An 11,899-nucleotide genomic window follows, 5' to 3' on the forward strand; every position below is an offset into this window, starting at 1 on the left:
AAAAGGAATTCATTTGACTGCCAAGGAAATTTAGACAAAATATGCCATTCCATCCTCTTGCAAGAGTATTCATCCATTTCCAAAAATAAATATTAAAAGAAGAAAAATAAAAGTCATTCATCAAGCAAAGAAAGAAAAGATTAGGAAATACAGTAATTGAGTTCTGTCTTTTGTGAGATGGTTCACTGGTGTCCATACCTGGCTGAAGGTAAGGTTCCCTGCTTGTGACTGCATGGAGAATCTAGCATCCAAGTACATTAAGGCACAGGAAACTCTTCAGAGACTAGCACCAAGCTGTGGTTTTCACGATTGCTCATGTGTTGCCTGGCCAGCCTTTAGCTCGTAGTGATGACTTTGGTGCACGTGGAGATATTGCAATCTGTACGTATGTTCTGAGGTGTTTGAGAGTTCCGGTGTTATATGGAACTGTAAATGATTGACATATACCTAGGTGGTTGTGATTGATTGGCTTCATCTCCCAGTCCATCTGCAGGCAGTTTTCTGCGCCTGAACTACAGTGTCGCAAACATTTCCATCTCCCTTGCTACCAGCGAGGCAGAGTTAGTTCTTTCCACTTTTGTGCTAGGACGAAATGGAATGCATTTTCCCAGGTAGATTGCCACATGCCTCTGGTAAAAGACCTGAAGATGTTTCCGGAACCTCTCTCCAACAAAACCATAGATGACTGGGTTGACACAGCAGTGAGTGTAGGCGATCACCTCGGTCACCTTCAAGACCAGGTCCAGATGTTTGCTCTGTTCACAGCTGTTATCAAAAAACTTGGTGTAAAAAGCAGAGAGAAGGAGAACCAGGTTGTATGGGGTCCAGAAAATGAAAAAGACTACCATGATGACGAAAATGAGCCGGATGGCCTTGTACTTTTTTTTATTGGGGCATCTCAGCAGAGTTTTAATGATTCCTGAGTAGCAGAAAGCCATAATGAGGAACGGGAGAACTAGACCAAAGATGTTCATTCTCAGAGCATGGAAACGCTTCCATCTGTCCTGCTCTCCCTCTGGATAAAGAGGTCTGCAGTCAGACTCTCCATAATCATGTTGGTACTCATGGAAGACAAATTCAGGGAAGGCTGCCAGCCCTGCCAAGCCCCAGGTGACGATGCTAGTGATGACAGCAAGTGTCACTTTCCGGGTTCGAAGGGCAAACACAGCATGGACAATGACCAGGTACCTGTCAATCGTCAGCACGAGGATAAAAAAGATCTCGCTATACAAAGCCAGGTAATAAAATCCAGAGAGGAGTTTGCACATGTAATGGCCAAAAACCCAATCATTCCATCCAGAATGGTGAATCCAGAATGGAATCGTGATGAGAAAGAGCAAGTCAGAAATCGCCAAGTTGAGCAGGTAGATATTGGTCATAATTCGGAGCCTCCTGTACTTTGTGAGGATCACCACAACCATCACGTTGCCCAGCAGGCCAATGATGAACACCAGGGAGTATAGTGGAGGCAGGAGCCAGGTCCCCAGCTTCTTGAGGCTGACTTCACAATGGAGAGCAAGCTCATTGTTGTAGAGTGTGGTCCCAAAGACTTCAACTGAAGTTTCAGTTTCAACTATATTGAACACCATTCCACTTGTCCCTGTCATAAAAAAAAAATACCACATCTAACTGTGTGAAACACAACAGTTGATCACTTACTAAAGAAATTCACTTACAGCCAGCAAGGCTGTTCAGCAGTTAAAAGCATCTAAACCTGATGACCTGAGCTCAATCCCCACTCACATTGGAAGGAGAGAAAAAGTTGCCCTCTGACCTCTACATGCCTGCTGCCTATACTCACATACACATGCACACACAGGTAAAGTTGGAAGGAAAGAACTGACTCTACAAAGTTCTCCATACATGTGCCATGGCATGTATGTTCCCCCACACACATCTTACACACATATACACACATTCACATATATAATACTAATAAACAAAAACTAAAGTTTATACATCGGTTAATTCATTTTAAAAAAAAAAAAACATTTTAGAGATTGTTTACTCTACAGTCATACTATCCTGAATGCACCCAATCTCATCTAATCTCAGAAGCCAAGCAGGCCTAGTTAATGCTTGGATAGGAGGGGACTGGAGAAATGGTTCAGTAGTTAAGAGCACTGGCTACTCTTGCAAAGAATCTGGGTTCCGTTCCCAGCACCCACGTGGTGACTAATAACTTTCTACAACTCCAGTTCCAGAGGATCTGACACCTTCTCTGACCTCCGTGGGCACTGCACACCACAGGTGCACTTACATACACATAAACTAAAAATAATAAATAAAATATTAAAAAGCACTTGGATGGGAGAGATTGTTCAGCAAACATTTAAAAGATAGAAAGGCTATAAGTAGAGGTGAGGAATCAAAGATTCGAGTTTCTCAAATTATCATGATCCATCACAGGAAAGAAATAAAAATGTGGATGGTGGTAAAGAACGTGAGTATTGACTTCTGGGTTTTTAATTGAGAAAGGAAAAATACTGGATAATAATATAATTATTATTACTTGGCTTTTTATGTTATGAATTTCAAAGTCATTATCTTCATATTTAATGGCAAAATGCTTATGATAATAGTAGTAATTAATGTAATTATTAGTGATAACCATGCCTCTTCAAGGCTCTAATGATGTGCCACATGCCTGTCACAGGTAGGGGGGAAATTGAAAGTCAAAGTAACTTAATTAGTTCAAAATTCTCTAACAAGTAGGTATAAATGTTTTGGTAGATCTTTAGCTTGTATCTGTGTGCAATTCTCTCATTGGTATATTTAAATACAGTAAATTTTAAATGTAGCTTTTGCTGATTTAGCTGTAATAATTGTTAATAAACATTAAAATAGGTATGATTTTATTAGCATATTTTGAGTATGCATAAGAATGGGTTTAATGATATTTTATTCACATATATGATGTATTTTGATCATGTTCACACTTCATTAACCTCTTTTATACCCTTCCTACTCCCTCTGATCCTCTTCATCTTTTCAACTAGTGCCCTGTTCTTTCATGCCTTGTTTGTGTGTGACCCAATGATCTTATAGGAGTGTGAATGACAGGTTTCTTTCAGTAGCATGGGCCCCTTGCCAGTGGCTACACCACTGAAGACAATATCTTTTCCTTTCTCTGGGACCCATTAGCTGACTAGAGGCCCCAGGGAGAGAGGGAGAGTTGTGAGTCTCTGCCACTAACAGTTAACTGCCTACAGATCCTCAGAGAGAGCTGGATCCTCATTAGCCCCTGAAGGGCCCAAATTTGCGCAGATCTTTCTCAGGTAATCACAGCTAGTGAAAGTCCACAAGTGCAACAGCCACGCGTGCTTGTAAAGCTGTTCCACAGCACTGCACCCCTTCCACCTGTTCTTATTTTCTTCCCACTTACTCTGTCCCCAATGTTCCCTGAGCCTTGGAAGTGATGATATATATATATATATTCATCAATCAGTTATTCTTAGCATTTTGACCAGTTATGAGTATCTTCAATAACCACCATCCACTATTGGTAAAAGAAACTCTAGCCCAAACTGAGAGCAACACTAAACTGAAATAGGTATAAATCTAAGCAACATCCACCTTGGTGATGCTCCTTTTCCTGCTTTTGACAATACTGAGTAAGAAGTGCTATGCCAAGAGTGTCTGTTTCACAAAAATGAGCAGGAGATGTTGGTCAAGAGAATACTTTGCTTGACTTAATTCTTTAAACCAGGAGCTGGAATGTCAGCATCTGTTTTCCCAAGTCTATTGACTCTAGCAAAGAAAGAGGAAAAGCAGACATGGCAAAATTTTCTTGGAGCATTAACCCATGATCTGCTTGCTCATGCGGGTCACACTAAGTTTCTCCTAGCAGAGAGAAAGAGACAAGTGCGAGGACAGGAATATTCAAACTAATGGCAGTTCTCAGTGTAAGTCAGAGTTACCAAGGCATTGTCTTTGCTTCATAGTAAGATGCTTAACAAGATGCTAGAACCCCAAAGGTGAGGTTCTACGTAGTCACAGTGAGTGAAAGCAAAGAAGGGAAGGGAAGGAGCCAGTCCCAGCCTTCAACCAGAGGCATGGACTATGAGATCCTGAAATTCTGAGTCTTGGCCACTTATCTGTAGATAAGGATCAAGTGAAGACCAAATGGGGCGGTATATATCAGATCACATTTTACACTTGAAAAGCTGAAGAATATCAAGAAAAACAGTGAGAAATCATTCCAAATGAAATGGAATTAGTGATCTGTTTGCACAGCTCTGCCAAAATGCTTCTCCCACTGATCAGTGATACACTTTAGGGTTTTTTAATTTATTTATTTGTATTTTTATTAATTTATTTTTAAATATTGTATTTATTATTTCTATTTTATGTTCTGAGTCTATTGCCTGCCTTATGTAAGTGCACTCCTGTCATGTAATGCCCACGGAGGTCAGAAGGCACACCGGATCCCCTGGAACTGGAGTTACCAATGGTAGTTAACCACCACATGGGTTCTGGGAATTGATCCCTGGTCCCCTGCAAGAGCACCCAGTGCTCTTAACTGCTGGGCTGTCTCTCTAGCCCCTTATTTTTATTTTTGTGTGTTTATATGTTTTACCTGAATGTATGTAAGTGCACCACTTGCATGTAATGCCATGGCCCGAGGAGGACAGAAGAAGGTGTCAGGAACAGAACCCAGGTCCTCTGCAAGAGCAGCCACTTAACCTCAACCATCTCTCCAGGCCACATTTCAGGTTTTTAAAAGAAAAATGGAATTGATACAACTAACTTTTATCATGGGCACCTGTCATCATCAGAAAACTTCACAGGAGTTGAGAAAAAACTGCCCAACATGGCTTATTACAATCACAGAGCGCGAACTAAATATATGCATCTAACAAGATGAGGAATAGAGCTGCTTCCCTGGGGGACAAAGGCACGGTAGCTTCTACTCACCTTGCATTATTTTGATTGTTTTCTTTTTTCCCCTGGAGTAATTTAAAAATAAGTCAAACTGTAAAAGAGAATCCATTACTGTATACAAGTTAAGGATAGCATCTTTCATTCATCTGTGACTTCTAAATTCTATCTATGCATGGTAATGCATGGTCTCTTTTTCAGGTTGGGTCAGACATAAACTCTCATTCTTTAAAGTTAAAACTCAGGACGTACACAGGCTCTCCAAGTCTGCAGCCTAGTCCTAGTTTCCTAGTTACCTGGAGTCAGATATATAAAAACCAATACAGTTATCATCAGTCTACATAGTCTGAATGGATATGAACATTCACGTCCAAAATAGTCAAGAGATTTGAATTCATATTACAAAATGGCTTTGTATATTTTGAAAAAAAATGATGGTACAATAAGATAATAAATAATAATAAGAAAAATACAAAACAAAATGGAAAGCCATCCCAAGTCTTATCAGGCAGTTTACCACGGCAAATTTTTTCTATGTAAATATGCAAGATTTATAAAAATTAGATCATACTATTGTAGTTGGTTCACTAGCTTACAAAAATTGGGTTTGGAGATAAAGTAGACTCACAGACAAATTTTATGAAAAATGAAAAGAACAGAAATTTATAACCAAGATTGTAATATGAAAGCATATATTATACACACATTTAAAGGGAAATAAGAAAAAATTGAAGTAATAGAAAAGTAGATTCTAGTGGGTTTATGATCGTTTTAATTATAAAAGTTTTGATTTTGCTACAGTCCTTTACCAATTAAACCATAATTGAAAGCAATGCTCTCAAGCAGGGATTATTACAAGATTTGACAAACTGGGTTTGAAAACAGGCAAATTAAAAAATAAAATTATCACCCACCTAAACTTGAAACTGCAGCTAAGTGACTGCGAAAGGTAAAGTGGAGGCCATATGATGTAAAGCATTTGAATTTTGTTTTGAATCATGAAAAGACGGATAGGTAGTTTTCTGCTCCGATTTTTAGTAGAGTTCACATACAACACCCCAGGCTGTGGGAGTGGAGAATTTTTCTTAGGGTCTGAAACTCAGCTAGCCTCTGTTGTAGACTGAGGAAACCCTTCAAGGGATCATGGCATGTACCTCCATGCAGCATGTGACTGGGCAGATGCTAGAACTACGATGCCTTCCTGTGAAACATTCAGACCTACATTTTCTCTTTCCCTTTCTGCACAGGAGTCTTGGTGCTTCTTGAGAACGTTCAGGTTAGCCCAGAGGTCCCTGATGGGCTATATCCCTCCACCTCTGAGTGAACATCAGACTGTCTCCTCCAAGATTTTTAGTAATCCAAACCTCTCTGACTTTGAGGAAGTAGAGATCATTTACCCTCAAGCATCTTCCTAAAGTCAGTCCTGAGAATCAACTCAGAGAAGTTGGCTAAACACCAAAGATGTTCCCAAGTAAAACCAGAGCACTGATAGTCCAACTCTGTATATCCAAATACAATGGGCTTGTATCTTGGTGAGTGCAAAAAAAAAAATCAAGCAGAGTCAGGACAAAAGAATGGAGAAAGACTGCCTGCAGCAAGTTATGAGACTCATAATTCCAAAGAAATGCCCTCCTCCAAGAAAGGAAGTATGGCAGTGTTACACATATCCTATGCATTGTCCCTACATATCCATATGTGATTTGAACCACGTCTGAGTGTGTTCAGTCAAGGAGTACATTCCTGGGCATGCTCACTTAACTTAAGGCCATAATTCAAGGAGGAAAGATAGTAGACCCATTTGTGGGAATGCTGACTTCAAGGTCATGGGAAGCATGTTTAAAAGATTAAAGTGACAGAAAAGATTGCCCCTGAGAATGCCCAGCTTGCACCATAAAGTTGGCTGAAAATGAAGGGAGATTTTGAAGGTTCATTTAATACTAGAATCTACCACTAGACATGCCTGCAAGACCTTGCATTACCCATTCTTGAGGCAACCAGTGATGGAGGGCAGTTGTCTGTAATCTACTTCTGACTCTGTGAGAGTGCTCTATTTTCTTCATTAGAGGAGTAGAACTTTCTCCAGGCTAGAGTCTAGCACCACAGCTTGAGATTCTCTTATAAGAGTTTTAACAAAATATTTTGAGGCATATTTCACTGTGACAGAAACCACAAAAAAAATCAATAAACTTAAAATTTTAATTGATATAACCCAGAAAATATAGACTCAGTGACTTAGAGATTCAGGCCAAAACAAAGGTAAGCTAGAAGTCCCGCTGAATGAATAAAACAGAAAGGATACTTAATGCTTTATCTTTAATGCAATTTCATTCAGCATGATTTAAGCTTCTGGTTAACAGACAAAGAAGCATAATCATTAAGTATATGAAAGCCACACAAACAGACCAATTAGGAGGGCCAGGCAAAAGGGGCATTTACTGCTTGACTCTCCTTATTACTTGACTTTTTCATCTAGCTTTAGTGTAAGTCTTGATTGATCCCAGTTCATGGGAGAAGGCATTGTGCCTTCCAGAGAGTCATATGAGAGTGGGTAGTTACTAAGAGTAAACAATGTCTTGTCCAAGTTGGGTTAGGCTGGTCCTGAAGACACAATGACTTACTTCTAGGTTTGAAAATACTATGAATCCTTGGTTCAAAGGGAGTGACATTTTAGCTCTGTAGACGGAAGTTCTAAGTTTGCATACATATTTAAGGTCAACACCATCTGCCCTAGCTTGATTATGGTTTACTACCAATTTAATTTTAATATTGGAGTATACTTTAGAGCTTGTTTTAACATGGAAAGGACTTTTTTATGGAGTATTTTGAAGGAGCTGAGTTTGAGTTTCCTTTGAGAGGAAGCTCCAGTGCATATTGTTAATGCAACAGGTACAAGTTTAAACCAGTTTTTATGAGTTTTTGACAGAGTTTGGCAGAGTCTTTTCCTATTGAATAGGAAGTAAATTTCCAGACAGCAGAAATGAAACAGCATGAGAGGAAACTTGACTCAGCTCCATTCAGAAGAACTTTCTGAGAAAAGTTTCCCCAACAAGGTCCCCCCCCAGCAATACACACGAAGCGCTGAAGATTGAAATATTGCATGAGTTGCATCCTCTTCCCAGCTGCAAATATTTCCCAGCATTTGTATGCCACAGTGGCACATGGATTTCCAGTGCTGCCAATCATTATTAGTTGTTGCAATAAGGATGGCACCGTAGCCTCGGAGTGTGGTCAGTCCATTTTGAGTGACTTGACTTCATCCACCTGCCAAGGATTTTTACCAACATCCTTGCCCAAAGGCTAAAATTTATTCATCATCTCTTAATAACTGGTGTTTTAAATGTGATTGATAGCTTTGAATATAAGCTGATGTTATTTAGTTGGACAAAATGATCATGAAAAATATAATTTCTTAGAGAAATTGTGTCTGCACTGACAAAATAATGTGATCAACATTAGCAAATGTTACCAGTGTGTTCAGCTTGCTGGCTGCCAGTGACTCTACCTCCAACTATGTGTGCAGAGAGAGACGCTGCCTTTCCTGGTGCCATGCATGCTACAATTGACAGTACATGTGATACTGTGTTCTGTTGCTTAGATTTTGTATCCTGGTCTCATGTATATTAAAATGATTTGAGGGCTAGGAATATACCGTGGGTGGATAGAGGAGGATCAGGAATTCAAGGTCATCTTTGGCTACATAGAAAACTCCAGCCAGCTTGTCCTACCTGAAACCTAGTCTCAAAATAAGAAAAAGAGTGCAATTTTGAAAGATGATGGTGGAATGTGGCATACCCTGAGTAGCTGTCCTTGGGACCTGGGGTGTGCCAGCACCCAAGTGACTGAATTTGTGCAATGGATCATATGAGGAACCTTATCACACAAGAGGAATATTTACCTGACCATAGGTAGGCACCTCTATATTGATCTCAAAATTCTGAACTCAGGACCTGGCAAGTAAGAGGAAAATAACAGGTGAGCCAAGATGGCAGAGATGCCCTGGCCTGGCCATCCACATGCACTAAGCTGGCCTGCCCTTCCTGGTGCCCCAGTGGCACCCATGGTTGGCCAACCATCTTTACCATCCAGTGGTTGTCAAGACCTGGGTTCTGTCCTTAACAACATTAGGAATCTGAGAAGTCTACATATTTCAGAAAATAGACTAGAGGACACCAGCAGTATAAAGCTATCATGTGAAGCTGTGAAACTTCCCAACTGCCATTTCAAAATCTTGGATTGGAGGCCTGTGAGCTAACTGCTGCCTGCTGTGAGGACCTAGCTTCTGCTTCTACCCACAGTAAAACCCTGTGGAGAATCAGCCTGTTGAAAAATGCCTTAGTCCACAGTGGGGTCATTGTGCTGACTGAGTCCAGGGAACAGCCAAAGTGTAACCTGCATGCAAGGTTGTGAACAACCAACTTTAATGAGGAAAACTGAGTTTCTGACCGCTGAGAAAAAGAGAAATCCCTACTTGACATCCTAAGCAGAGTGTAAGTGAAACAGAAATTAAGAGTGAAAATCCCATTCCAAGAAACCATGTACAAAAAAAAACGGAATTGGCCCTTACTATGGCATACCGGTATATAAGAATTATAGATCACTGACATGCTAATGAGATACGATTTCCTGGTACTCAGCTCATAAGATGAATGGGGTTTTTCATTTGCTAATAGAAGAAATGAAATTGGGAATGGGGGCTGAATATAATCAAAATTCATTATATGAAATTCTTAAATCAATAAAATTTCCCTTGAACATAAAAAAGAAAAAAGGAAAGAAAAAATAAGGAAAAATGAATAAATAAATTAATTTGAAAAATAATTTGCAGTGATGTCAATTACTGTATAGATCCTTGTCTTATTTTATCATTGTCTTATTGTTGAATGAACTTATTCCCAAATTCCTGTTATGAATAATACTTCAACAATCATTTTTGTATTTTAAAAATCAGTTCTTTAAAGTATATATGGCAAAGAACGTTTTCTATCTCTAACAATACTTCCAAAACTCTCGATGTATTTTACTAAACTGTTTCTAGAAAGTATATAACAATTGTAGGTGATGGTACCAGCTTTGTAAGCTTCAGTTAACATGAAAAAGAGCTAAAACAAACCCAACTGCTTGGCAAATTTGATGGGTGCAAAGATTGCCATTATTGTCGAAATTGAGATTTATTATCACTATAAATTATCTTTTTTTATATTGTAATTATTATTCATCATTTCTGTCCTATGAATTGCCTATGTGTTTTGCCAAATTAACACCTGGTTCTTTCTTATTGAGTCATACAGAGTGCTCATATTTTTCCCCCTAGAGAAATTACTCAGAGACAGGCTTCAATGTAATCATCACATCTTCTAAAAGGAGCTACAGGAAACCTCCAGGCCCAGTGCACTTGTGACTACCACCCTCCCTTGAATCACTCACCAATAACAGTTAACTTCCAACCTCAGCCAAACTAGAGTTTTCTGAAAGGCCATGTAGGAGTCTCTGTCCCTACTCTTGTTCTAGTTTGCTATTACTGTGGTAAAACACTGCCCAAAAACAAATGGGGGAAGAAGGGGTTTATTTCATTTTACAACTCCCAGGTCACAATCCATCACTGAAGGAAGTGAGAGCAGGAACTCAAGGCAGAAACCTAGAGACAGAAACTGAAGCAGAGACAGTAGGAGAACACCTTTTACTGGGTTGCTTCCCTGGCTTGCTCAGCTACTTTTCTTAAACAGCCTAGGTCAGCCTGTCCAGGGATGGTACCATCCACAGTGGGCAGGGCCCTCCTAAACAGTCAACATTTAAGAAAATGCTTCACACACATGGCCACTGGCCAATCATAGAAGCAATTTCTCAATTGAGGTAACTTCTGCCCAGGTGACTTCAGTTTGTGTAAGGTTGACAAAAACCAACCAGCACAACTGACTCTTTGTCAATGTGACACAAAAACATCACTATTAAACCATAACCCTTCCTTTCTTGTTTGTTTCCTTTCTTGTTATATTAATATTAACATCACAGTATAAAACATAGGCCAACTTTTAAAAATCCCAAAGTCTTTTAAAACTCCAAGGATTTAAGTCCAAGTTCTTAAAAATACAAAATCATGGGGCTGGAGAGATGGCTCAGTGGTTAAGAACACTGCCTGTTCTTACAGAAGACCCGGGTTTGAATCCCAGCACCCACATGGCAGCTAATGACTGTCTATAACTCCAGTTCCAGGGGATCTGACAGCCTCGTCTGTCCTCCACAGACATTGCATGACACAGGTGCACTTACCTACATGCAGGTATAACAGTCATACACATAAAATAAAAATAAAAAATAAAATTTTAAAAATACAAAGTCACTTAACTGTGGGCTCCTGTAAAATCTAAAACAAGTTAAACACTTTCTTCAAAAGAGAACCAGACACACTTAATCAAAACCGAAGTCCAACAATGTAGCTCAATGTGGGACACCTGGTATTCACTCACTATCTTTTGCACTCCAAAAGACTCAAGCAGCTCCACTTCTGTGGTTCTACAGTCCACAGCACACACAGCTTATTTCCTAGACTCAGGCTAGCTCCAGTGCACATCCGCCACCAGATGGTGGGGAACATCCCACTATCGTGGCATCTCCAATATCCCAGGGTCTCCACTGTAACTGAGGTTCAATGGCCTCTCCTTCCCTTACCCAAGGCCAGGTTTCAACTTCTCTCCATGACCACTTCAATTCTGCAACCTTCATGCTGCTCAAACCAGCAATACGTGGGAGACTCTTATGCATTACCAAGTTTGGCCTTCAGCTTGAGACACAGCCTTGGGCCCCCTGAATCACAGCTCCTGTGTGCTGGCCCTAGGGAAATACTTTGCGGAAGAGTTTCCCTCAAATGTGCTGGTCTCTTTTTAATCACAACTGAATTTTCAGCACCAACTAACCAGATATCTATTGTCCCAGTAAAGCAAAGATAGTTTTACTTCCACAGATTCCTAATTCAAGTATATCACACAAACAGCCTGATAGTCTTTGCTCACCTCTGAAACTT

General features: G+C 39.9%; 1 protein-coding gene across 1 annotated transcript; it reads right to left on the reverse strand.

The window, feature by feature from the left end:
* Positions 1–512: 512 nt before the first annotated feature.
* Positions 513–1,589, reverse strand: LOC103733163 (probable C-C chemokine receptor type 3). Its single transcript, XM_008831931.1, has one exon. The coding sequence runs from the start codon at positions 1,587–1,589 to the stop codon at positions 513–515; it is 1,077 nt and encodes a 358-aa protein (XP_008830153.1).
* Positions 1,590–11,899: the final 10,310 nt, after the last annotated feature.

Source organism: Nannospalax galili, unplaced genomic scaffold (genome assembly GCF_000622305.1).
Source record: "Nannospalax galili isolate Female #2095 unplaced genomic scaffold, S.galili_v1.0 scaffold536, whole genome shotgun sequence".
Classification (NCBI taxonomy): domain Eukaryota; kingdom Metazoa; phylum Chordata; class Mammalia; order Rodentia; family Spalacidae; genus Nannospalax; species Nannospalax galili.

Coding starts and splice junctions, on each gene's coding strand:
- LOC103733163 (XM_008831931.1), bottom strand. CDS start 1,589: ATGGTGTTCAATATAGTTGAAACTGAAACTTCAGTTGAAGTCTTTGGG.